General features: G+C 52.7%; 1 protein-coding gene across 2 annotated transcripts; it reads right to left on the minus strand.

Annotated features, from left to right (window-relative positions):
- Positions 1–9: 9 nt before the first annotated feature.
- Positions 10–22,607, minus strand: FBXL19 (F-box and leucine rich repeat protein 19). 2 transcript variants are annotated; one of them, XM_084772775.1, is made up of 11 exons: positions 22,282–22,607; positions 20,985–21,185; positions 18,915–19,058; positions 18,697–18,783; positions 18,404–18,619; positions 17,873–17,905; positions 16,099–16,610; positions 7,474–7,637; positions 7,222–7,383; positions 1,836–2,054; positions 10–1,725 (listed from the first exon to the last, which is right to left on the minus strand). In XM_084772775.1, exons 2-11 carry the CDS (start codon positions 21,159–21,161, stop codon positions 1,547–1,549), a joined length of 1,893 nt encoding a protein of 630 aa, XP_084628901.1. In that variant the 5' UTR covers positions 21,162–21,185; positions 22,282–22,607; the 3' UTR covers positions 10–1,546. The 2 variants fall into 2 exon arrangements, with proteins under 2 accessions (XP_084628901.1, XP_084628900.1); XM_084772774.1 differs by having other exon boundaries at positions 17,744–17,905.
- Between the last annotated feature and the right edge of the window lie 4,974 nt (positions 22,608–27,581).

Here is a 27,581-nt window from a genome sequence, read left to right on the forward strand (position 1 = left end):
GTCAGCGGCCCCGGCTAGAAGATTCTGAGTTTTATAGCAAACCGTATTGTACAGACTTGGGGGTTTAGGGGTCCAGCCCGGCTGGGTCCCCACTTGCCCCTTGCCGGGGTGCTTTCTCCCCTCCCTCAAGCGGCCCCATGGTCAAGCCTTTCTCCAACCCCAGGCCCCCCCCCCACCTGCCTTTGGTCCGCCCAGCCCCCGCCCCCAACCCGCGCACCTTCCTGTTACCTGAGGTATGTGGATAGATTCCCCTCCCCCCACCCCCATGTGGTACAATCCAGTTCCCCCTGGCCTAAATTGAGTGGGACCTGGACCCGACTCCTCCCTCAGGCTCTGGAGACCCCACCCCCACACTGGAAGAAGGACAGGGGTGGGGAGAGGGGAGGTGCCAAGAGTCTGTTAACTTAAGTTCCCACAGCAACTAAGAGGGACCGTTTCCAGTCTTAGCACTGATTTCCGGAGGTGTCCATTGGCTGCTATTTCCACGGCAACCAGGAGTGGCAGTTCCCTGGGCAAATGGGACACAAGTTTCCATGACGATGAAAGAACTGGATGAGCCAAGCTGGAGGAGTCCAATCTTGCCCATCTTTAAGCTGACATCCCCCACCAGGTCGGAGGGGTGGAGCTGTTCGAGACAGTAATGCAAGAGAGCTGGGGGGTGGGGCAGTCCAAACTGGGTACCACTAGCCCAGTTTAGGTCAAGCTGGTCCCCTCACATCACAGTCCCCCAGGTCCGAGATTCCCCCGGTTCAAGTAACACTTCAGTACAGATGAATGTTCAAGTATTGTGTAGAGGGGCAGGCAGGGGTCTGGGCTACCCCTCACCACTGCCCTGGGCCACGAGCTGAACAGCAGGGTGACCCACCGCCCCCACTCCTTGCAATAGCTGCCATTTTCAGTGACGTTCAAGGAGTCAGGGTCGGGGAAAGAACTGAAATCTGGGCAGAGGGGAGGGAGAGGGGTAACCCCACAGAGAGGGAACGAGCCCCACATCTGCTCCTCTCCCAGCCCCCAGTCCTGCCATTTCCTGGCTTGTAGAGCCCCCTATCTGACACCTGGATCCCCGATTGCTCCTCTGGCTTCCCTTTTTTGGCCCCCCATCCCACCCAACTGGTCTTTGTTCCCTGAACCCTTGTTGGTGTGCTCTCTGCCCTCCCCGCACCCATCCATCACCTTCCACAGCCCCGTGGCTCCCAGGATCCTGCCCCCTCACTCTTCCCTGCTCAAGACCTGCACCTTCACCACCCTCCCACCATCCCTTTGGCTCAGCACCTCCCCCGGACCTCTTGACCCACGCCCCCCCAAGGGGATGGACAATGAAGCAGGTGGAAGGCAGAGATGGGAAGCAAAGATCCCCAAAGACATCAGTGCAGGTGGGAAAGAAGGGAAGGCTGGCTCAAGTCCCTGGGCACAAATCCCAGGAGATTAAACTGAGGAGTGTCAAGTCATGAAGAAAATAACCTGGCCTCCCAACAAGGGGGTGAAATGAAGGCGAGAGGTCCAGGAGCTCTTGCTGAGTCCTGGGGAACAGCGCATAGGCACCCAACTAGCTGTCCTTGAGAAGTAGTTTCTCCTCTGGGCAACGGAAGGGGCCAGGGGGCCCAGCAGCTGCCAGCCGGGCACAAGCTTCGGGTGAGAGCTGGCGGCAGGAGCGTAGGTCCAGGCGGCGAAGACGTGGGCAGCGACGGAACAGTGGAAGGCAGTGGTCCGTGAGGCGGTGGCACCCTGGGGACGAGGCGGTGGCAGCTGAGACTAGATAGCTCAGTAGATGGCAGGGAACAGTCCAGGGACCCAGGCTGCCCAGGCAAGTGAGGCCGGCGCGGGATCACACTTACCAGCGAGATTGAGGTGCACCAGCGTCTCCCGGAGAGGGGACGTGGGCGCGGTGATGAGGTGGACACTGGGGTCTCCAACGTGGGCGCAGTGACTCAAGTCGAGGGCACTGAGCTGGGGAGCATGGCGCAATAGGAGCCTCAGGGAGGCATCGGTGAGCTCCAGGCCTGCCAGGCGAAGTTCCGCCACCCCCTGCAGTCGGCCTCTGCTCTCGGTTTGCCCTGGGCAGAGAAAGCAGCATTAGCATTTAAGGCTCCGCCTACCCTTGGAGCTCTGACCCCTAGACCCTTCCAGGGAGCTCTGCCACTCCCCTCAGGCTTGAAGTTCTTCATTACCTGCCCCGCACCCACCTCCCCTGCTGCTGCTCCACAGGACTTGCTCTTCCAAACACCCAGGGAGCCTCCTGTGAGAGCTCTCGGTCTTAACATATTTCTCACTCCTAAGTCCCTACCCTCAGACACTGTATACACATTTTTCCTTGGGATCTTTTTCTCCCTCAATAAAAATGTCCATTTCAAAGCAGGAATTTTTGCTCAATGCTCTGTCCCTGGGAGGATGCTCAGTATTTTCACCTATAGTCCAGTCAACCCCCACCCGCATGACCAGTGAGTGAGGTCAGTTCTGGCCAGACAACAGTCTTGTTTGAACTCTTGTTCCTTCTAAACCAGAACTGGAGCCCGGCACAGTGGCGCACGCATTTAATCCCAGCAGAGGCAGGCGGATCCCTGTGAGTTCGAGGCCAGCCTGGTCTAGAAAGAGAGTCCAGGACAGCCAAGGCTATACAGAGAAACCTTGTCTTGGAAAAAACAAACAAACAAACAAACAAACAAACAGCAGAACTGGCTCTTTGACTGCAGAGCCCCTTGCACCTGTGCCTCTGGCTGGCCTGAGCTGCTGTGTAGACCTCCTTGGCCTCGATCAGCATCAGTCCTGCCCCCCCCCCTGAGTGCTACAATGCTTGGTGTTTGCTGGTTCTAGGAGATCATTCTCACACACAAGTGGGACAGTAACTCTCCTCTGCTGGACACATCTCGGGAGTCTGTGCTGCTTAGGTTGGTTGGTTGTTGAGACAGGGTTTCTCTGTGTAGCCTTGGCTGTCCTGGACTCTCTTTGCAGACCAGGCTGGCCTTGAACTCACAGTGATCCACACCTCTGCCTCCCGAGTGCTGGGAGTTCAGGTGTGTGCCACTACACAGGGCCTGGTTAAGAGTCTTTTGCTGTTTTTCTTGGTTTTATTTTTGTCGACCTGACATAAGCTAGAGTCATCTTCAAAGAAAGAAAGGTCAATTGAAGACTGGACCCCATCAGACTGGCCTACAGGTAAGTCTGTGGAGGCGTGTTCTTTTATGTTCATTTAATGTTCAATTAATGATTGATGTGAGATGGCCCAGCTCACTGTGGGCAGGTAGACCTGGGTGATGTAACAAATGCAAACGGTGCGAGCCATGGAGAGCAAGCCAATAAGCGGTGTACCTGGTGTACCTCCGTGGTCTCTGCTTTACTTCCTGCCTTGACTTCACATTGAACCCCTAGCTGGAAGATGAAATTAACCCTTTCCTCCCCGCACTTCTTTGGTCATATTTCATCACAGCAACAGGAAACTAACTAGACAGGAGAACTCTATGACAGAACATGTTTCAGCTTCGAACCCAGCTCCAGCCCCACACACTGGGGCTACATTCCGTAAGTGGCTCTGTCCACAGACCCTGGATGAGATGACCTATGCTCAAGAGACTGCTGGCTACTGCAGAAGGGGTCCAGAGGCCTCCCCTCCCCCACCACCTCCTCATCCCCCGGGAAAGAGTTCAGAGTCCTCCCTCTCTACATCACTGCCTTAAACCCCTGACTGGTGGACTTCTGGCCCCATTCCAGAATTGCAGCTGGTCTATCCTGAGGCCCAAGATCTCAGATCTACTTTTTTTCCCCAACTCCTCTTCTGATAACACTGCCAGGCCTATACTTAAGAAGCCAAGCCTTGAGGCAACAGAGATGACTCAGTGGCTAAGCACACGTGCAGTCCTTCCAGAAGCCCTGAGTTCAATTCCCAGCACCCACATCAGATGGCTCACAACCACTTGTCTCTTCAGCTCCAGGGCCACCTGATGCACCTGGTCTATGAAAGCAACTGCACTCATGTGCATGTGCCCCACCCCAAACATATACATATAATTTTAAAAAGTAAGGAATTTTAACTCTTCAAAAGGCAAAAAAAAAAAAAAAAAAAAAAGTGAGTCTAGGACAGCCAAGGCTACACAGAGAAACTCTGTCTTGAAAAACCAAAAAATTAAATTAAAAAAAAAAAGTTCAAGAGGAGCCAGGTGTGGTGGAGCACACTTGTAACCCTAGTGCTTGGGAAGACAGGCAGATCTCTGAGTTCGAGACCAGCCCAGTCTACAAAGCAAGTCCAAGAGAACCAAGATTACACAGAGAAACCCTCACTCAAAAAAACAGAAATCAAAGAAGAAAAAAAAGTTTTTTTCCAAAAGGAATTCAAGCCTCTCCTTTGATCCCCTCTGCTTACAGAGGAGCTCACTGAGGCTCAGGTTACAAAGTCACCTGCCCAAGAGCACGTGATTACACAGTAACAGAGCTCTGAGCCCCAGGCCTGGGACTGAACCATCTTTATCAGTGCTATCTATCACTTGCCAGACACAGCCTGGCTCTGAGAAAACGACCACCAGATGTCACAGACTCAGACAAGTTTCAAAAAAAGTTTTGTGGGATCTGCGTAGTGCTAAAAATCAGTGTGTGTGTGTGTGTATCTGTGTGTGAATATGTGTGTGTATGAATGTGTGAGTGAGTGTGTGTGTGTGTGTGTGTGTGTGTGTGTGTGTGAGTGATTAGGGTTTGGACCTAGGACCTCATGCATGACAGGCAAACACTTGCCACTAAGCTGTGTCCTCATTTACTTTCTGAGACAAATGTCTCTAAGTTGCCTAGGCTTGCCCTGAATTCCTGATTCTCCTGCCTCAAATTCCTGAGTAGCCAGGATAACAGGAATGAACTGCTAGGGTTCTGGTAGAATTAATCTTTATTTAAATTTTATTTTTCAGATAGGAACTTAATATTAGCTCAGGGCAGCCTCAAATGTACAGTATTGCCCCTGCTTATGCCTCAGAAGTACTGCAACCACAAGGTGGGCCACCACTCCCGGCCTTTTTTTTTTTTTTTTTTTTAAAAAGGTTTTTCAAGACAGGGTTTCTGTGTAGCCTGGACTCGCTTTGTAGACCAGCAGGGCCTTGAACTTACAGAGATCCACCCACCTCTGCCTCCCGAGTGCTGCGATTAAAGACATAGCCAACTTGCCTGGCTAAATTTTTTAAGTGTATGAGTGTTTTGCCTGCATGTATGCCACATGTGTGCAGTGCACAAGGAGGCCAGAAAAAGGCATTGGCTCCCCTGTGATTGGAGTTGCAGAGGGATCCGAGCCACCATGTGAGTGCTAGGATTCAAACCCAGGTCCTCTGGAAGAGCAGCTACCGCGCTCTCTCTCCAGCCACTAAAAGGACATTTTAGAATAGAAACTTAGATATAGAGACTTTTCCTGAAAACCTAGGCTTCCTTTACCCTGACACTGAATAGCAGCAACAGGGCTGCTGGTGCCAATCGCTCCCGAACCTCTGGCACCCAAACATACCACTTCTGTTCCTACCTCTGTGGACATTTATTTACCTTGACAAACCCAAGCTCTGCCCTCACGTGACTCTGAGGAGCTCACAGCCTACAGAAGGAACACGTTTACAGACTGGCCTCCGCCCACGTATACCAGAGGAAAGAAAGACTATTTGGAAGACGTGAAGAGGGCAGAGGCCATGAGTGTGTGTCCTACAAGTGGGCAATCTAAGTGTATTAATCCATAAGAGCTGTGACAGCTTCGTGAAATGAAGAAAGCGACCCGCCAGGAAAAGAAGGCCAAGATAAAAGACTGGGTCCTCTGAACCCCAGCCTGCGCTGCTCTGCTTAAAATCACATTTGGTGAGAGCCAACAGAAAAGAGCCTGAAAGCTCTTCCCGTTGAGTTCATGGCTTCCAGAGACATAAAAAGTAAAAGACTACAAGATGCAAGTGTGGTGTCTTCTCCAAAGAAAGACTTTTAAAAGGACCGCTGCACAGCTGTCAATTAGAGGGAGGAGGATACAGCAGAAGAGGGAAAACAGATTAGAAAAAGGAAAGGCCGGGCTGGAGAGATGGCTCAGCGGTTAAGAGCACTGGCTGCTCTTCCAGAGGTCCTGAGTTCAATTGCCAGTAACCACATGGTGGCTCACAACCATCTATACTAAAAACTGATGTCTCTTCTGGAGTGTGGCATACATGTAGGCAGAAAACTGTATACATTAATAAATAAATAAATAAATAAATCTTTAAAAAAAAAAAGAAAAGAAAAGAAAAAGGAAAGGCCACAGGATTGGAGACATCTTAGCAAGAAAAGCCGAAGTAGCTAAAATATAGGGACGGCATAAGGCAGTGAGAGGCAAGCTAAGCCAGCCCTCGGCCACCATAGTGAGACGTATTGGTCTTATCCAAAGATGGCAGCGCGGATCTGTAAACTCAATGCTCAGGAGGGAGCACCACAGGTTCCAGGCCAGTCTAGGCTACAGAACAAAACCTGTCTCAAAGCCAAGCAAAAAATGAAAACTAAGACATGGTCAAGCGTGGGGCCTCACACTAATTCCAGTGCACAGGAGACAGAGGCAAGCTCGTCTCCTCTGAGTTTGACGCCACCTGGTCTTTACAATGAGACCCTATGTAAAACCAAGAAACACCAAAAACTACGCCTGTGAACTCAGCGGTAGACAGCTTGCCTATCACGCGCAAGGGGCTGAGCTCCTTGGGCACAGAAAACAAAAAAGTGGTTCTTATTCATAGTACTTGGTACAACGAAAATTAAAGCAGCTGGCGGTGGGGGTGTGGGGTGTGGTGGCGACAGACACAGATGTGCTCTTCTGGGTGCCTTTCCTGGCTCTGGCAGGAGGAGACTACTAGGGCCAGAGAGAGAAGGCTTTGAAAACCATCTCCTCACCAGGCCTGTCCTTCCCTTCTGAGAGAAACCCTATCTTAGCCCAAAGTACACAGTAAGAAAAGTGAGTAAATGAAGAGCGGCCAAGACGAGGCTTCCTACTCAAACTCCTGTTTTCTTTCACCACTTCTTCTTTTTTTCTCTGTGTAGCCTTGGCTGTCCTAGACTCGCTTTCTAGACCAGGCTGGCCTCGAACTCACAGCAATCCGCCTGCCTCTGCCTCTCGAGTGCTGGGACTACAGGCGTGGGCCACCACCACCCGGCTTTCTTTCACTTCTTGAACTCCTTTGACACCCGCGGCGTATGAGAGGAGGCTTCAGAGCCCACGCCCCCTCTACGTAAGCCATCTAAGGATGGGCGTGGTGGTCAGACCTGGTTTGGTGTCTGGTGGAGGCAGCAGCAGCTCACGAAGCTGGGAGTCTTTAATATCTTCAATCCAGCGGAGGTCCAAGAGCCGCAGTGCGGGCAGTGGGGCGGAGCCCAGGGCAGAGACGGAGAGCCAGGAGCACCCAGAAAGCACCAACTCCTGCAAGCCTAGAATCAAGGAAGGAGGCAGGGGCTAGAACGCCACCCGGCAGCTGACTCCGCTCCCGTCCGTCCGGCCTGACTCATCACCAGCCCTACCTTGCAGTCGGTTCAGAAGCCACATGAGCTGCTTTTTGGAGACACCTGTCCAGCTGAGGTCCAGAGCACGTGGCTGGCGGCGAACCACCCCACTAAGCATGGGTGGGGTCAGCGACTTCCTCCGGCTTAGGTCCATCCGAGGCCACAGACGCTTGTCGTAGCACCTGCCAACCACAGGGGGGAGACAGAGTCCTCAGCCCCAACTCTCTAGGAACCCACTATTAAACACCCTAGTTCTCTCCTGTCTGAGGATGGCAACCATCTTCTGGCCTCCAGCCCAAAGGACTGGATCTAGGACCCCACCTCACTGCTAACTGGAAGCAAGACCCTGAAGACCCTGGGCAAGTCCATTCCTCTCCCGGAGTCAGAGAGACCAGTTATAAGTTGAAGATAATGACTTGGGCTGCTTGCCCCACAGGGCTGCTGTAAGATCAAATGAAGTAATTACAGTTCATGGACCTTACAACTTATAAAGAAAGCACTTTGCCAGATAGCTACACAAACACCACATACAGTATTTGATGCAATTAATGCCAGAGAGATCTGAAAGCAGCCCCCAGACCCTAGGCTTCCCCCCCCAACCCACCCCCACCCCCCCGCCACGCCTATCTCTCTCTCTCTTGAGACAGGGTTTCTCTATATAGCCTTGGCTGTCCTGGACTCACTCTGTAGACCAGGCTGGCCTTGAACTCACAGAGATCCACCTGCCTCTGCCTCCCTGAGTGCTGGGATTTCTGGCGTGTACCATCACGCCCAGCTGACTCTGGGCTTCTTGAGTCCTCCCCCTTACTAAGTTATGACTGCTCACAGGCACCGGTGGACTTCACTCTGCCATGTGTGTAGCTAGTGCTGGACTTACGGCCCTAATAAGCTCTGTCTGCTGGATCGCAGCTGCCCTCACTAGGATGTTAAGGCCCACGGAGGCTGACTTGACCTTTTTTTTTTGGGGGGGGGGTTCCGAGACAGGGTCTCTCTGTGTAGCCTTGGCTGACCTGGACTCACTTTGTAGACCAGGCTGGCCTCGAACTCACAGCGATCTGCCTGCCTCTGCCTCCCACGTGCTGGGACTGCAGGTGTGCGCCACCACATTTGGCGCGAGTTTATCTTTAAGTCATTCTCTATCTGCACTTAAAACCAGTGTTGTCCTGGGAAAGCGGCCACACCTGTAACTCCAGCGTGTGAGAGGTGGAGACAAGACCATGAGGAAGGAGGCAGCCTCAGCTACGAGACCCTGTCCTAACCACAGCACAGACAAAATCCAAATAGCAGACAGCAGGGCTTCACACACAGGCAAAGCTTAAACGTAAGCGCTAGGGACGCTGGGGCAGCAAAATGCTCACCCTGCGAGCCTGAGCCTGACGGCCTGCCTGACTTCCAGCAAAGATGGGGAGACACCACCTCAGGCCTCCTCTTACCATCGCACCTCCTCCCAAACAGAATCTTTAAAAGACCAGTCCGCAACACACAGTGGGACACTGTCACCAAAAGCTGCTGAGATGGCTCAGTAAGTAAAGGCACTACTTGAACCAGGTGTGGTGGCGCACGCCTTTAATCCCAGCACTCGGGAAGCAGAGGCAGGTGGATCCCTGTGAGTTGAGTCCAGGACAGCCAGGGCTACACAGAGAGAAACCCCACCACAAACAAACAACAACAACAAAAACAAGGGGGGGGGAGGTACTGCCTGACCCGATGAATGACAGAGTTGATTCCGAGGGCACCTCACCCCATTCTACACACGACTGAATAAATATAATAAAAAAGCCAGTAAAGAAATGAAATTTAAATCAACACAATGAGATCTATTACACTGTAGCCAGGGGTTGCTATGGCTGTAGGCTACCTAAAAACTACAGCCAATTAAACAGCTGATATGGATTAGAAAGCTGCTAAAGATGCAACCCCTCCCAACAGACTTCCTTTTGAGACAGGGTTTCTCTGTGTAGTCCTGACTGTCCTGGGCTCACTCTGTAGACCAGGCTGGCCTCGAACTCAAGAGCCCCACCGCGGGGATTCCAAGTGCTGGGATTAAAGGCCTGCGCCATCACCGCCCAGCGAGACTTCCTTTTCGAAACTAACAGATTTAGTTCTGATTTACTGTCACTTAAAAGGGTCAGGGAACTGGGCACAAAGCACATGCTGGTAGCTCTAGCTTCTCAGGAGGCGGAGGTAGGGGCGTCACTCAGCCAATGAGTTTGAAGCCACATTGGGCAACAGAGCCAGAGCCTGACTCAAAACACAAACAAACTGGGTGTGGAAGTGGACAGCTGCAAAGCCCGCACCAGCGAGGCCGACAAGAGAAAAGCTTCACAAGTTTGAGGCCTGCAAGGGCTACACTACTAAGACCCTGCCTCAAGGAAACAAAACAAAACAAAAAAAAGAGGAAGAGAAAGAACCACCAACAATCCCCACCAAAAAAAACCTCACCAACACTTCACAGCTGAAATTCATTTCAGCAAAGGATACAAAGCAGGCTTCAGCCTAACCCAGGCCTCTGCTAACCTACTTCCTATGGCCTCCCCCTCCCCGGCCCCTTGGTTTTTTGAGAGAAGGTTTGGCAGTCCTGGACTCCAACTTACAGAGATCCACCTGCCTCTGCCTGCCAGAATGCTGGGATTGCAGGCGTGCGCCACCATGCCAGGCTGAAACTGTGAAGAAAGCAGTCTTACTCCATGAGGGGGGAGGGTGGACAAAGGCAGGGTCTGTCTCCACAGGGGAGCAGCTCTGGGAAACTCAGGTGGCAAGCAGAAACAAGGACAAGTTGCCTTAACACAATGGTGCTGATGACTACAGGACTAACAGCATGTGTTCATCTGAGGTTTACTGTGTATCGCGTTCTGTTACAAGCATCAAGCCTGGGAGAGGATTATCACCGCCTTCATACAGTTAAATAACAAAAGGCCGGGCTGGAGAGATGGCTCAGTGGTTAAGAGTACTGACTGCTCTTCCGGGGGACCCAGGTTCAAATCCCAGCACCCACATGGCAGCTCACAGCTGTCTGTAACTCTAAGATCTGACACCCTCACACCAATGCACATAAAAAAAAATTAAATATAAATAAAACATTTTAAAAAAGAAACAAAAGGCCCAGAGAGGTTAAAAAAATGTACTCAAGGCCAGGCATGGTGGCGCACTCCTTTAATCCTAGTACTCGGGAGGCAGAGGCAGGTGGATCATTATGAGTTCAAGGACAGCCTGGTCTACAAAGCGAGTCCAGGACAAGCAAGGCTACACAGAGAAACCCTGTCTTGAAAAAACGGGAAAAAAAATTGTACTCAAGGGCCACAGAGAGGGTTCAGTGGCTAAGAGCAAAGTAAGCACTGCTCCTGCAAAGGACCGGGGTTTGAGTCTCAGAGCTCACAACTGCCTGAAGCTCCATTCAGGGGATCCAACACGCTCATGCATGCCTGTGGTGCACAAAGCTCACACAAGCATACACACATACATAAATAGGTTAATTAAAACCAAAACCAAAACCCTGTTAAGGATCCATAGTTATTAAGTGGATGGAGCCTGAACCCTGAATGGGAAAAGGCAAGGCTGAGGCTTGGGAGGCCAGGGTAGCAGTAGCGGGGGAGAGAGGGCTGCAACGCCGGCAGCACCTCGTCACCACACATACAGACCAGAAGTGAAGAAGAGTGTGTCAGCTGTGGAGATCTAAACCCCGGCTCTCCCACCTCCACACTTGGGGAGACCTTGCTGGGCCTCCATTTCCCAAGCCATAAAATGGGGTAACAGGTCTGACTTCAAAGGCTTGCTACACCAACAAAGGGAACAGCCCAAGAAGACTCAGGCTGAGGCAGAGCGTATGTCCAATGGGACTAGGCACTGGCTGCAGGTGACAGAGAGAGCGCCTTGGATGCCTTTTTAAGCTGGGGGTGGGGAGGTGACACTGAGACAAGTGGCACTTAAAAAAAAAACAACAACAAAGCACTCAGAATTCTTGAATAGGCAGGCCTGGACAGCCCCCTGTTTTGACTCCAGCCAAGCCCCAATAACTGCAGTTTCAAACTTCATCTTGCCGAAGTCCCCCGTGGGCAGAGTGGGGCCAGCCCTAAGCAAGTGCTCTCTGCAGAATCAGCTTGGGGGGGGGGCAGAGCTCACAGCCAGCTCTCCCTTCTGAGGGGGCTTCCTAACACTACTGCTATCCTCCAGCCTTGACCATGCGCCAGCCCCTCCCTTCCTCCCTTCTGTGCCCACGTCCTTGAAAGCTAGTGTCTACCTAGTACATCAACGCCTCCTCCACAACCCCCCTGCCCGCCCTTTGCCTCCCAGTTCTAAATAATCAAAGCCACCAGACAGGAAAGCCTGCAACTGCCTGCTCTCCCACTTACAAACCTCTCCAGCTACACCCTCTTCTGCCTCTTTCCACACCCCATCTCTTCGTTTATGCTCCCTCAGTGTTGTGTTAGGAGCTAGTGAATGCCAGGCGCCTCCTCAGAGACCGGGGACGCAGTAGGATTCAATGGATCAAGGCCCTGCCTTGGAGTGGATGTTTTTGACTCTGGCTTTGGCTCTCCCTCTCTCTAATCACAGCAAGGTGCGTGCGTGCGTGCGTGCGTGCGTGCGTGCGTGTGTGTGCCTGTGTCTGGAGATAGGACCCGGGTCTTCAGGATATTAGGCAAGCACTCTACCACCAGGCCTTCTGATAGCAAATGCAGCGGCTACCTTTGGTCCCGGATCTCCTGTACCTCCCCCATCAACACCCCCCACGGCTCAGCATTCTTCCTCCCTCAGCCTTTCTTTTCGTAGGGCCACCTCCCTCCTTCCTTCATCTCCCAAATCCTTGGGTTGCTCTTTCTCTAGCTCCTGGTCATGTTGTCTCTGTTCTCTCGTATCACAGTGGTTCTAACTAAAGCTATGGGCCGCAACCCCTTTGGGGGTTGAATGACCCTTTCACAGGGGTCACTAAGACCACTGGAAAACACAGATATTTATGGTTTATAACAGTAGCACTGCTGTTTTGTTTTGTTTTTTCAGACAGGTAGCCTTGGCTGTCCTGGACTCGCTTTGTAGCTCAGGCTGGCCTCGAACTCACAGCAATCTGCCTGCCTCTGCCTCCCAAGTTTTTTTGGTTTTTCAAGATAAGAGTTTTGTCTGTGTAGCCCTGGCTGTCCTAGGCTCACTTTGTAGCCCAGGCTGGCCTCGAACTCACAGAGATCTGTCTGCCTACGCCTCCCGAGTGCTGGGGTTAACGGAGTGCACAACTGCCTGTTGAGGGTCACCAGAACACGAGGAACTATTAAAGGGTGCAGCACAGGAAGGGTGAGAACTCCTCTAGTCCTGCGGGGAGCCTACAGGATGAAATCTCTCACGGTAGCACAAGCCTTGCTTTCTCAGCAGTGGAATCCGCCTCACAACCTGGGCTCTTCCCTGTCTGCTGACGCTGGCCCCCTGTGATTGCCAAGCTTCAGACATACTGCTGTCTCCCAGCCAGGGTCCTGGGCCGCAAATTCCGTTGATGTTGACTACAGAGTCTTCGCGGGCAGTGAGTGAGTCAGCGAGTCTAAGCCCTTTCTCTGCGGTACAGAGGCTTGAACCCAGGACCGGGATAAAAAAGTGTTCTATCACCAAGTCACCTCCACACTGCTGCCCTCGGCAGAAGCAGCGCAGGCTCTTAACTGATGAGCCATCTCTCCAGCTGTCCCCCACCCCCCACCCCCACCCGGCGCCTTGGCTTTTGAAACAGGGTCTCTTACCAGGAAGTAGGCCTTGCTGATCAGGTCAGGCAGGCTGGCCAGCAAGGCCCAGGAATTCTCCTGTCTCAATGCTGGCCTTTTACACACGGTTCTGGGGATGATATGCAGGTCTGCACGAAAAATACCACATCCCCATCCCCCAACCTTCCTTTTTCCCTTTTTTTTTTTTTTTTAAAATGCAGTCCTGGCTATCCTGGAACTCCGTATATGTAGACCAGGCTGCCCTCAACACACAGACATTCCCCTGCCTCTGCCTCCCCGAGTGCTGGGATTAAAGGCATGCCCCACTGCTCAGCCCTCCTAGTCCCTTTATCCTGAGAAGTGTCTAATAAATTGCCGAGGCTGGCCTGGAAGTTACCATCTTTCTGCCTCAACCCTCCAAGCAACAGCATTACAGACCCATAGCCCCAAGCCCCGGGGCCATTTCTCTTCTCACTGAGGTGTGTGGCGCAATTCGGAGGCAGGAGGGGTCTCAGCAAGACACCGTCTTCTCACCTCCTGCCCAGAGGCTCAATCTGTACCCCCTCCCAGCTGCTCCTGCGTGAGTGACCAGACCTGACAGAGCTTCCTGATGTGTCCCCTACTGTGGTCCCCACAGGCCTCTGCTCTGCCTTGGCTGGTTCTTCTCACCTGAAGGCACCATTTCCTGTGGGCTTAGTACCCTCAGGCACTATGCTCAGTGCTCTGCAGGAGCCGCCTCATTAAATCCCACAAGGTAAACAGGACTTGGCTTCTGTATCTGAGGAGTCAACCCCCGACAGATGGACACATTCAAAACAGAAATTGCTTAGGTACTGAAGAAGACCTGCTTTGTTACTCCCTAAACAATATGGTATCGTTAACTATTTACAAAGAATTTGCACTGTATTAGATATGGTAAGTCATCTAGGGATTGAACGGATCAGATACAAACACTGTGCTGTTTGAATTTTGCTATCCTGAAGTGGAGGGCTGTCTTACAGCCAATCCTTCTTAGGATCTGAGGTCCAACTATATTAATACACATCCCAGGCTACTAGTAAGCGACAGAGGCCTTAAGAGCCACAGGCCAGGCTGCAGGGCCCACACTGGAAAACGCCCTCTTTGTCCACTTGCAGTCACACGTCTCTTCTGGATCCCAGGTGTCAAGCACAGAGCTAGCCTGAAAGGAATGCACAGTTATCTCCCCAGACTGTATCAGATGGCGCGGGAAGCCTCAGCAATCTCTGTGGCTGTGTCCATGTTGCAGTCCGGCTGTGAACGCTTCCAGAGCACAGCGCTTAAGACTGAAACACTGGTCTTTCAATCGGTATGTGCAAGCCCGTGAACAGTACTGCTGTAGAGTTAAGGCCCTCTTTCTACGTGCCAGGTATTCTGCTCAGGTCTGGTGGGCTGTCTATCTCACAAAAATTGCTGGGAGAACTGTCTTGGTTTTACATGAAGAACCTTAGGCCTGGCCTGGTGGGGCAGACCTGTAATCCCGGCTACTTCAGAGGAAAAGGATCACAAGGCCAACATAGACAACTGGGAGACCCTTCTCAAAAATAAAATAAAATAAAATAAAAAAGGAAGCTGGGCAGTGGTACCGTGTTGACTTTAATTCCAGCATTAGAGAGGCAGAGGCAGGAGACCAGCCTGGTCTACAGGGTAAGTTCCAGGACAGCAGGAGCAACAAACCTCGTCTCAAAAAGTAACTATTTAATTAATTATTTAATTTTTAAAAAGTAATGATTTAATTTTTAAAAAAATGGCTCAAGATATAATTCAGTGGTGGAGGAGGACTTGCCTATGCACCAGGCCATGGGTTCAATTCCCAGTACAGGGAAGGAAGAAAAGGTGGGAGGAAGGATTTTAAAAAAAAAAAGAAGAAGAAAAAAGAGTGAGAGAAAGGCATGAGGAAGTTAAAAAACTACCCCAAGGGCAGAGACTCACTGGAGCAAACAGTCTACCAGAGGCATTTGCCTCTAGCTCTTCACATACCAGCCTCTCTGACTCCAGAGAAACAGAAGCCTCTCCAGACCCCGTCCCAAAGGAAGAGGGCGGAGCTTAGCTTAGCCCCTACCCTGACCAGCAGGCTTCAAGCATGCCTCATCCCCTGCCGTGCTGCTATTATGTGAGCAGAGACAACTCCTTGTTTTTTTTCCTTTTGCATGGGGGTAGGGGTTGGGGGGAGTCGGTGTCATGAGGGCAATTGGGGCACAACAATGGAGGACAGGGATAGGGACACAGGACACAAAGTGTCATTACGGAGCCAAGACTGGCCTCCGGTTCAGACTCCTCCTGCCTCAGCCTCACATTGAAGCCCTGATGGAAATCTTGAGTCCTGGGGGGAAACCTTGAATTTATTCACTTAGCGAAACATTTCTTGAGCATCTATCTCTACTGCCTTTGTACTATGCTGGGGATATGAAGATAAAAATCGATACAAAGTATGTGTCCCCAACCCCGGAGACCGATGGGAACAGGAAAAGAAAGAAAGAATGAAAGCTTGTCCACATGCCAAAGGCCTCTGTGTGCTCCATTAGGGGACAGCATGCTGTGGGAACGTGACGGAGGAGGAAGCTTGCAGGGAGAAGGCCAGAAGGAAAGACAGGCTTCGGGGGATGACCAGCATTTCTCAAGAGGGGGGGGAGACAACTGGAAGTTAGGGTTAGGAGGGAAGGGGCAGCTGGCTCAGGAGGCCCAGGCCACCCATGGCTGCTGTAGAGGTCAAGGGTCACCTGTAAAGGTTTTCTCTCCACATCCAAACCCCTGGTTCTACTATCTCTTCTCCACAGAGCCACTGGGAGGGTTAAGTGAGCTTCCTCCCGGTAACCATGAAAAGGGTCACATTACCATATAGACCCAAGAAAGAAGGCCAAGACTCAGAGAGAATCAGAGACCCATTACAGGTCACCTAATGAGCGAGAACTGTGGCAGCAATGGAACTCAGGCCTGTCTGGCCACTCACCAGCGGCTCCAAGTCCGGCAGACTCGCATGCAGACACACAGCTCTCGGGGTCCAAGGTGCTGGAAGACACGGAGCCAAGCAGCCCGAGGCAGGGGGTGGTCGGATCCAGCAGCCAAAGGCAGAGTGTCAGGCTCGGGGCTTCGAGGCGGGGGCCGCACCACGTGCCGCTCCAACTGTGGAGGCCGTGGTGGTGGGGCTGGGCCCAGGGGCCAATTGAGCAGTGGCCCCCCGCTGCCGGGGCGCACAGCCCGCCGCCCTCCACGGTTCTCCTTCTCGCCGGAGCTGCCCCGGGCCGGCCGACGCCCATTCCGGGCCTCCCCAGGAGCTTCGTCCTCACTAAGTGATGTGCCAGACGAGTCTGAGTCCGAGTCTGAGTCCGAGGAGGAAGAAGAGGTATCGGGCACGCGCTCCAGCAGCTGGCACATACGCTTGAAACGCTCGAGTTTCTCCCTCTGTGGTGATGGGGCTGGCACTGCCGGGCCCTCAGCAGACGCCATAGGTGGCTTGGGTTTCTGCAAAGAGACGGGTGAGGCTGTACTAGGGCCTAGAGTGCATTTTCCCCAACCTCTCACCCAAAAGGAAGTCACCAGAGGATGAACAGCCCCAGGAGACACAGTCCCGAGCTCCTAACTGTTCCCTAAAGAATCCGTCTCTGGCCTTTAGCTTCCTTATCCAGGTGGCCTGGTGGGCCTGTCAATGGCTCGTGAACCCCCCAGGGACCTCGTGTGCACTGATGGCTTGCCTCGTCAGTTCTGGGGTGTGGAAGGGCCTGCTTGACCATCTACAACTCGGAACAGCTAGACTAGACAAGCCCACAGCGTGGGAGTCCTGGGGAGAGCATCCACGCTGTCTGACTCGAGAGATAACTTGGGGTACCCCTTTTAGACACGAGGAGACTGAGTGAGGTTCGAAAAGACTAAGCAACTTGTCCAAGATTACACACCGACACTCTGTGGGGGATCTGGAGAGTCAGCAGAGCCTTGTGTGTGGGCTGCTAGTGCACAGTGATGTCAGGGTTCTAGCTGTGCTGTGTGACTGTGGGCCAATTTTTTTTTTTTTTTTTTGGTTTTTTGAGACAGGGTTTCTCTGTGTAGCCTTGGCTGTCCTGGACTCGCTTTGTAGATAGACCAGGCTGGCCTCGAACTCACAGCGATCCACCTGCCTCTGCCTCCCGAGTGCTGGGATTAAAGGCGTGCGCCATCACGCCTGGCTTGTGGGCCAATTTTTTATCCTCTCTGGGCCTTGTTAACTTGTCTATCTCACTGGATTTATCTGGCTGTGAGAAGGGAGAAGAGGTAAGGAAAGCAGTTCTGCCTTTACCTCAGAAAACCCATTTGCCCAGAGCAGCTAACAAGTTGCCATGGCCACATAAAGAATCAGTAATCTGGCAGAAACATACATTCAGTTCTTTCCACTTAGGCTTAGAAAACTGAGGAAACTGGGCCAGACAGTATCCTAAAGGCTGCTAGGAACGAGGGGCTCCTATGACCTGGACCCAGGCTGGTTTTCCACCCAACTCCTTCCAGGGATCCACAGGGACATGTGGGTTTAGGGCAAGCCAAAGGAAGCAGGAAAGGGCAGATCTCGGTCTCCGTGACAGAAGGTAGGGCAAGCAGGGGCGGGCGGGGGGAGGTCCCAGGCACACCTCCCAGTTCTCGGGAGGGAGCCCAGGGTGGCAGGATGAGAATGCCTGGCTCGGATTCAGAACCCTGGGGGGCAGAAGGCCGGGGCTGCCTGGGTCCGTTCCTCGGAGGAGGCAGGCATCTCCACCCACCTTCTTCAAGTGCCTCTCTCGGCCTCCTTTCACCTACCGGGGCAAGGAGATACAGGGAAGAATGAGACTCCATTAGAGGCCCTTACTGACTACCAAACTAAGGGCCGTGTCCTCTTCTAGGACTACAAATCCCAGAAGCCCCCATCTCAGGAAGAATGCTAACCTTGTAATCAGTAGTATGGTTTACTGAGCATGCTCCTCAGCTCCTTTCTTCCCCTCAGGCTTTTTCCAAGCCCTTCCCTCCGCCTCTGTAGTTCTTTGAGCATGCTCTGTTACTCCTCCCTAACCCTTCAGGTCTCTCAAAGATTTACCCGTCGCTTATGTTTCTTCTTCAGAGTGACCATGCTCTAGCCACAGCTAGAGCTAGAGCTAGAGCTACAGCTACAGCTCCCAACCACCTCTGGGAGAACCCACGTGGCCTGGCTCCCCAGGTCAGGCAGGATCTGGCTCTATAACCAACCCCCACTAGTCGTCTACTACAGCTCCCAGAATCCCATGGGCTAAAACCAGTGCCCGCCCACTTCCGCTCACCTTTTTCCTTGGGGTGGGGGTCTCATTCCCGGCCTCCCTCTCCTTCCGTTTGGGGGGCCCAGACACATCGTCAGGGGGAGGGCCAGCAGGTAAGGGTCCCTTTCTTCTGGGCAGAGGTGGAGGTGGTGGCTCCTCCGTCAGCTTCCATCCACCCCCTAGGTTAGCGCCTTCCTCACCATTGTCAGCCCTCCGGCGCCCTGGACCCTCACCTGCATCCTGGAAAGTGTAAGCTGGGGATGAGGCCCCACCTAGTCCCCGACCTCCCCCCACCCCCTACCTGAGCCCTGCTTTACCTTGCTTGTCCGTCCTTCCTGAGTACATCGCGGGCACTCCCAGCAGTTGGGGATCTCTGAATTGATAACCCCCTCAGCCTTTCCCATCTGTAGGCAAGAGACCAATTAATGGATGGAAGGTGCCAGCATATGCCCAGAGACAGTGTGACCTACCTCCCCGCTCCTCCCTAACCAGTCTCCCCTAAACCAGGCAGCAGGGTCCCCCGGGGGGCGATCACCTTCAGGCAGCCAGGGTGGACGATCTCGTTGCAGATTGTACACTCCATGAGGCTCAAAGTAAACTTCTCCTCCTCTCCATCCACCGTATCCTCCTTCCCAGCTTCCCCACACAGGAGGCAGACAGCTGTGTGTGGGAGCACGGGCTGTTGGGCGAGATGAGGCATCAGAGACCCCATAAGCAAGCCGCAGAGTAAAGACCCTTCGCAGTCAGCCGTAGGCTGAAGTAGCTTCAGAACCCACAGGCCAAATCTTTAATTTGGGCCTTTTGCCAGAGTGACCTTCAGCAATTGCTTTTAACCTCACTGTTTTGGCGTCTTTAAAATGGGGTAAAGGAGACGGGTGTGATGACGCACACCTTTAATCGCAGTACTCGGGAGGCAGAGGCAGGCAGATTTCTGAGTTTGAGGCCAGCCTGGTCTACAAAGCAAGTCTAGGACAGCCAGGGCTACACAAAGAAACCCTGTCATGGAGGGGGAAAAAAAAAAACCAAAATGGGGTAAAGGAGCCGGGTGCCGTGACACACTTGTGACCCCAGCACTCTGGGAGGCAGAGTCAGGCTGATCTCTGTGAGTTCGAGGCCAGCCTGGTCTACAAAGTGAGTCTAGGACCACAGAGAAATCCTGCCTCAAAAGAAAACAAATAAACAAAAAAGCACGAGGCGGTTTGGAGCCACAGCTACTGTGTGATTGGAATTGTTAGCACAGGATCCAGGCCTAGTGTGATCCTGAGATTAGAACCGGCCTGGACTGGAAGAGACCATAGGCAAGTAGCAGCAGTCAGATGGGTTGAAGAAGATAAGACAGTGGCTTGGGGCTAAGGTTGTTCAGGGGAGTCCAAGGGTTGACTCAGGCCCACGGTGAGACCAGTTAGGGAAAGGCCCATGGGAACGTGTATAAAGTCACAGCTGTTCTGTCTTTCTTAGGGTAGAGGCGGCAGCTCCAGACATGTGACCTTAGAAGGACAATGGGAAGACCGAACAGTCTCAGGGATGCTAAAGGCCTTGGATCTACATCAAGGAAGGATCAGAATGTGAGGCAAGGGGCTTGAGGACAAAGGAAGAGACCAGGCTGTGGGGGTGAAAGTGCACGCAGCGAAGACTGGCTGGCTGGAGGCGGGGAGGCAGGGAAGAGACCACGTCCCCTAGATAAGCATAGTGCCGCCTTTCAATAGGGCATTCATGGCGTACTACTGTCTAATCTTTGCAACTCGGCAAAAGAAACATTTTACAGAGAAGGTACTAGAAGTTCAGAGTGATCTGCTGCTCGAGGTCACAAGGAGGGGTCCTGGCCTTGGGTTTGAGATACCTGCGGGTGTGTGAAAGAGGCTAGAGAAAAGCCAAAGTTAATCTCCATGGTACATATAGATTTCTCTTACAGATACCTGGGCAGGTTCATACAGCAAGGCTGAGTTTGCTTGCTTGCTTTTTTTTTTTGGTTTTTTCGAGACCAGGTCTCTCTGTCTAGCCTTGGCTGTCCTGGACTCGCTTTGTAAACCAGGCTGGCCTAGAACTCACAGCGATCCACTTGCCTCTGCCACCCGAGTGCTGGGATTAAAGGCCTGCGCCACCACGCCCTGCTAAAACCCCATTCTGGTTTAGTTTAGTTTCTTGGTTTTTGATTTTTATTTGTTTTTTGTTGTTGTTGTTGTTGTTTGGTTTGGTTTTTCGAGACCAGGTCTCTCTCTGTAGCCTTGGCTGTCCTGGACTCGCTTTGTAGACCAGGTAGGCCTCAAACTCACAGCACTTTGCTTGTCTCCGCCTCCCGAGTGCTGGGATTACAGGCATGCGCCATGCGCGCCACCACCACGCCCTGCGGCCTCCGCTTTGTGGAGACCCGAGGCAGATTCTTCTGTCGACCCCACTTTGTGACAAAGATAAAATCAAATATTTAAACAAATCAGCGAAGTTAGACAGCACCTCTAAGGAACATTCAGGGAAGCGGCTGCTAGACACCCAGAGAACACTCAGGGTGGGTGCTCCGGGCAAGTAGGCCTGGGGTTCCAAAGTAGGCCTGGGGTTCCAAAGTAGGCCTAGGGTTCCAAGTACGCCGAATAGAGGGAGCAAGACTCACCGCAGTGCACTGCCGAAGCAGGCACGACTGCTTCATGCGCCCGGGCCCCCCGAACTTCTTCATGTCTCGGCAGAAATGGCAGTCCCCGCACTCAGTTCGCACACAGGCCCGGCAGCGGCGGCAGCGGGTTCGGCGTCGGCGCGCTCCGGCCCCCGGTCCCCGGCTGCTCGACGACATTGGGGGCGTCAGCAACGCCGAGGGCTATAGGCAGATAGACAGAAGTAGGGTCAGAGAGGCCTGCAGAGCCTCCCCCGAGAGAATCCTGGACGCAAGCTCTCTGCACCTCTGATGAGGCAGAGCTATTTCTACCCACGAGCCTGGAAGGTCAGCCCTCTAGTGCGTGTCCTAAGTAGAGGGCCACGCCCTCTTCTAGAGACCTCCCTCCTCTAACGTTCCCTCTTGTTGGAAGCAGACACTGTGGCCCCTCCTCTACCGTCCCAGGCCAGCCTTCCTGGATAGGGCTTCAAGTCAGCTGCCTTACCTCAGGGAGCATTCACCTCATACCTGTTCCTCCAAACACCCCATGTTACCACAGATTTACCTCCAGACTGCAGGGGCAGATACCACGCTCATCTCTCTCCCTCTCTCCGTTCTCCTTCAAACCTGGTTTCTCTGACCAGACCCACTCCATTTCTCACGACCCACTGTGCTCTCAACTTTCCAAGACTGACACCCCTGAGGTGGCTAAGTGTCCCTTCTCTGTCCCCAAGATATCCAATAGGATCCCTTAGGCAACCTGAGTAATTTCCCAGGTGCCCTGGGATTCCACAGTGCGGCCTAAACATCTCAACAAAATTCAAGGTGGGCTGGGGTTTTGGATTCTCCCGCCCCCCACCCCACATCTTACCAGGCTGCCTTTCATCCCTAATTGTCTGGAATCCCTGGGGCTCTCCTGCCCATGGAAACCAGATCCTCTGAAACCCCACATGGATTCAGCAAGCCTGGAGGGGTGTCTTCCCAGTCAGCCCTGCTTCCCCCTGGCTTCTCCCATTCCAAGGACTTCCAGACCATCCACGGGGTATGGGGCCCTCCAGCACTCCGGGGGAGGGGCCCAGAGGGCGGCGACTGGAGGCGGGGGAGGGGGGGCCGGAGAGAGAGGTCTGCAAAGGGCAGCAGGGTCGGGGAAGGCAGGCCAGTTGCCTAGGGTTGCAAGGTTATAGGAAGAAGGTTGGAGAGGAGTTTGGAGCAAAGGGAGGGTGAGGCTGGGGGCGGGGAAGGCAGGGAGAGGCCAGGCAGAGGATGAATGGGAGTGGGAGCTGCTCAGGTCTGGGGGTGAGGAGGAGCCGCATGAACCCACCTCACACGTGTCCCGGGAGCCATCTCTCCCTTCTCGGCAGCTCCCGGCGGGTCGGCGGCCATCGGCGGCGGGGGGGCCGGGCGGCGCGGGGCGCGGAACGCTCAGAACGCCGGGGTCCACGGCCCCCCGAGGGCGCTCGGCCCCTCCCTCCGGCGGAGGCCGGGACAGCAGCGAGTGGAGATGGGGAACGCCGGGGGCGAGGCCCTCCCACGGGCTGCGGCGCGGCCCTTCCAGGGGGAGGTCCTGCTCTGGGGGGCTCAGTCCCTCAGCCCCCCCAGGCCAACGGGGGCTCCTTGGGCGCAGGGTGCTCAGCTTCTGCCCGGGCCCCACTCAGTCCCGGGTACGAGTCTCAGCTCCCCACCCCCACCTCTCCCCAAAGCCCCCGACCCTTAACTGGCCCCTTCCCAGCTCCAACTGCCTAGGGGTCCAGGGAAAGACCCGGGGCCCCCCCACCGTTTCCGGGGTTCAAACCCCGCCCACCGCCGGTTCCCGGGGAGGGGGGGGTCGCTGCAACCTGCCCCCCTCCCCTGGGTCCGCCCCTATACTGCGGCCCCCTGACCCACAGAGACAGGGCGCGCAGAGGGGGGTGAAGGAAGCTGCTCCGGCCCCGCCCCCCCAGCCTGCGCGCGCCCCCGCCCCCCCTTTAAACGCGCGACCCTTAAGATATAGGAATTTAAATAAAATTTGAATAAATTCTCTCCTAAAATGGGAGGGTGTAAGGAAAGGATGGGGCAGAGTCAGGAAGGGGGTGGGGGCAGTTAAGGTGTCTTAGCACCCTTAGTCCCCTAGCCTCGAGCTGCTTCGGCCCCGGGCCCTGGTCGCCGCTCTCATCCCTCCTCAGCTCCTTCCTCCTTCCTCCTCTCCTCCCTCTCCCCTCCCTTCTTCCCACCTCCTCCTCCTTTTTACTCCCTCCTTCTCCCAGAGGAACCCCGCCCCCTTCTCCCTCCTTCCTCCACCACTTCTACTTTCCAGGGCGAACGCGTGCAGAGCACGACGGGAGTTGTAGTCCTGCAAATTCCGAAGCTACCGTGGGAAAAATGGGATACTGTGGCCAGCCGACACTACAAATAAGATGGCGAAAGGCATGCCACCCTGGGAGCCGAGCATGGCGGGAATTATAGTCCAGTTGACCCGAGACTCCCCGTAGCAAGACATAGAGAAGGAGCAGGAACGATGACTACAAGCAAGATGGCCTTTTCCCCCCGACCTGACCTCCTTTCCAGGCACTCACACGCCCTCTGGTCCACAACCCTTCGCGTGCGTGATACCTGACGGGAGTCGCAGTCCATCTGCTGCCTTCCCGCTGCCATTTCTATTCGTCAGGAACAATGGAAAGGTGAAAAGGAACAAGGACTACAAGCAAGATGGCGAACGAGGGCGTACACCTAATAAGTCGCTCATATTAAGTAGGATGGGAATAGTAGTTTCCTAGCCTTCCTATGTTCCTTAAGAATGCCAGAACCAGGAGGATAAAGAGACTACCATAAAGATGGCAGGCTACCTAACCTTTCCTGGCCGATTCTTTCGACCACTTGGAGCTCCTATCCCGCCTGAACTATCAAAATCCCGCACTCGGTAGTGCAAAGCCGGCTGGGAATTGTAGTCTTCCCTACGCCTCTCTTTTATCTTCTGTCGAGACAATGGAAGCGAACGGGGCGGGGACTATCGCAAAGATGAAGGGTGAAGGAGCAGACGATTCTATGGGATTTGTAGTCCAAACGCTAAGACTATTCTCGGCGGATATGTAGGAAAGGACTACTGCAGAGATGGCGACCTAGTCTCTTGCCCTCGGTGTCAGTACCTGCTGGGGTATGTAGTCTCTTCTTTAGCTGAACAGAGAAAGGACGCTACTGTTGAAATATGTATCACCGCGAACACGCCAAATTGCAAGCAGACGGAAACGGAAAGTCGCTTTCCTCCTGGCCTCCTTTTCTAAAGGGCTTGCAGGGAAATGTAGTCCCAGGCTTGCATTCTCCAGTGGAGGAGAATTGATGTCACCTGTGGGAATCAGTGCGGTTGAGAGACAAACATCGGGGGTGATTAGGGAGTATAGAATGTCTGCTTCTCGGATGGTGAGGATTTCATATTTTAAAAGAAAGCAACCGTAACCAATATTGTCGCGACAAGGGAGGCGTGGTTCTCTCCGGAAAGTACACCCACGCCGTTGTCCCTTAGAAAGCCTGGGCATCTCGCACAAGACGCTTCCTCTCCCAAACCTTTGCAAATGGATACCTTACACGTCATGAGAACCAAAGGCAGAAGGAAGACTTTGGAATATACAAAATCTCCTTTCCGCCTCAGGAAGTAATCAAACCTCAGTTTCTTACCCGAAGGGGAGCATGATAATACTCACCTCCACGCAGAATTTGCGTTAAAAGTGTTCAAGAAAGTAACCAGTTCTGATACGGGGCACATGGCAGCATTTATTTTTTCGAGGTCTCTTCCAGTCCAGTCGTTTTGGAAGCCCAGGAATCCATCATGCCGGACAGTTAGCTTCTGTGAAAAGAAAACTGACGAGTAGGCGACCCCCATCTTAACCCCCACCCCTCTTCTGTCCTCATCTGGGTCTTCCAACCGTCTCTACCCAGCACTGTTCCCAGGGGGCGCCCTCTCTCCTTTTAACAGAGGACGCACACACCGACCAAATGTCCTCAACCTGAATAGTGGCTTTACGTGCCTTTTCAGCCTTGGAGGGCTCTCCTGAACTCTCAGCTGCCAAAGGGATTGCTTTATGCCATCTTGATTCCCTCCTGCGCCCTAGAAAACCCCGTTCCCTACTACCCCAAGCCAGTTCCCTCAGCTTCCTCGGCTCCACTGGCTTTCCAGCTCTGCTGCAGACTTGGTGGGTGTGGTTTTTCTGCCTGGGAAGTTAACTCTGGCCAAAACTGTGTCAAGTTGCAGTTGGTTAGGACTGCTAGCCTTAAGGTTAGTAGAGGCTCCTTGTAGCTCACACATCCCTAGCGGCTCCCAAGGAAGTGTCTGTCCATTTTCAATATACACTGCGTTTACTTCAATTGGCAAGGACTGATTTCTGGTTTAGGTGTTTTGTTGTGTTGCACTTTTCTACCCATGCCAGGGCTCCACCCAGTTGTGTATCCCTTTGAGTCCCTATTAAAAGTCCACTGCCCCAATAAAGCCTTCCAGTCCTTCTCAAATGAGATGAATTTATTGTCTTTTCCACTAACTTGTAAGATTTCTGAGTCCAGCCGGGTGGTGATGGCGCACGCCTTTAATCCCAGGCAGAGGCTGGTGGATTGCGGTGAGTTTGAGGCCAGCCTGGTCTACAAAGCGAGTCCAGGACAGCCAAGGCTACACAGAGAAACCCTGTCTGGGGGCCAGCAGCGGAGGGGCCGCGGGGGCAGATTTCTGAGTCCACCTCACAGGTTTTGTTCGGTTTTGCAGTGCTGGGAATCAAATCAGGGATCATTGGTGCTACACCTCAGTCAGCCCTACCCAGAATACTGTTAAATGCTTTCAGCTTCTCATTTGATTCTCCAGAGAATACGGTAAGAGTCCCGCCTGGTGGCGCACACCTTTCATCCCAGCACTCGGGAGGCAGAGGCAGGCGGACCTCTGAGTTTGAGTCCAGCCCAGTCTACAGAGTGAGTTTCAGGACAGCCAGGGCTACACAGAGAAACCCTGTCTTGAAAAACCAAAATACTAATAATAATAACAATAATAAAATAATAATAATAATAATAATAATAATAATAATAATAATAATAATAAATAAAAAGTTTTAGTTTTTACTCTGCCTCAGGTGTTTGTCTTTTTCCCACTGGCTGGAGTGGCCCTCATCACCACTTATCTGAAAAGAACTGGCACACAGGCAGCAGAAGGAGGAAGGAGGAGTCACAGCTTCAAGAACTGGTCGCTGCTCCAGGCATCAAATCCCTAGAGGAGAGCAGTGGGCCTTAGTGTAAACAAAGGTTTTTACAGAGTAGGGAAGGAATAAAAATTTACATAAAAGTCTGACAAGGAGTGACAAATTAAAAAGAGTTTAATTCTTTGTCCTGTAGAGTACCAAAAGGAAGATGTATTTGGTATTTCTTTGTTTAAGTTTGTTTGTTTGCTTGCTTGCTTGCTTTTGTTATTGTTTTGGTTGTTTTGTTTTGTTTGAGACAGGGTTTTTTTCTATGTAGCCTTGGCTGTCCTGGACTCACTCTGTAGACCAGGCTGACCTCGAAGTCTGAGATCCACTGGCCTCTGCCAGTGCTGGGATTAAAAGGCATGTGCCACACCCTCTTGGCATATTTGGTATTTCACACACTTAACTATACACAACTGATGAATGACAGAACCAGAACTCAAACTCAGGTCCAGAGCTCAGATTCAGAACTACGGTAACACCTATAGACCGATCAAAACCCAGTCATGTGTGTTTAACATAAGCACAGCAAAACTAGACTTCCAATGTTTCTTCAAAAAGTCTAAGGTCCTGGGGCTGGAGAGATGGCTCAGCGGTTAAGAGCACTATCTGCTCTTCCAGAGGTCCTGAGTTCAATTCCCAGCAACCACATGGTGGCTCACAAACATCTATAATGTGATCTGGTGCCCTCTTCTGGTGTGCAGGTGTACATGTAAGCAAAACACTGTATATGTAATAAATAAATCTTTAAAAAAAAATAAAAAAGTCTAAGGTCCAGAACTCTGAATCAGTTTGCATTCTTTCATAAAGGAACAGCTGGAGCCAAGTACCTGCTTCCCTTTTGAACAAAGCAAGGGCCACAGAGATGACGCAGCAGTTAGTAGCACCTGATTCTGCTCTTGATGAGGACAAGGACAGGAGTGCAATTCAATTCCCAGCACCCACATCAGGCAGTTCACAACTGCCTGGAACTCTGCTCCAGTGAGTCTGACACTTCTGGCCTGAGAGCACCTCTATGAATGTGCAGTGCACTTAATAACACCAAGATGCACACATACTGGGGGGGGGGGGGAAGCCAGGGTAGTGACCTTAATCCCAGCACTTGGGAGGCACAGGCAGACAGATCTCTTGAGTTAGAAGAAAGCCTGGCCTACAGAGTTCCAGGAGAGCCAGGACTACACAGAGAAACTCTGTCTCGAAACAACAACATAGATAAATAGTAAAAAATAATTTTTGTTTGTTTTATTTTGTTTTTTGTTTTTTTCAAGGCTCTTTGTAGCCTTGATTATCTGGACCTTGCTTTCTAGACCAGGCTGGCCTCGAACTTCCAGAGCTCTGCCTGCCTCTGCCTCCCAAGTGCTGGGATTAAAGGCGTGCACCACCACTGCCTGGCTAAAAAATAATTTTTAAAAAGCCAGGCATGCTAGCACAC

The sequence above is a fragment of the Acomys minous genome, assembly GCF_964271855.1.
Source record: "Acomys minous genome assembly, chromosome: 2".
Classification (NCBI taxonomy): Eukaryota; Metazoa; Chordata; class Mammalia; order Rodentia; family Muridae; genus Acomys; species Acomys minous.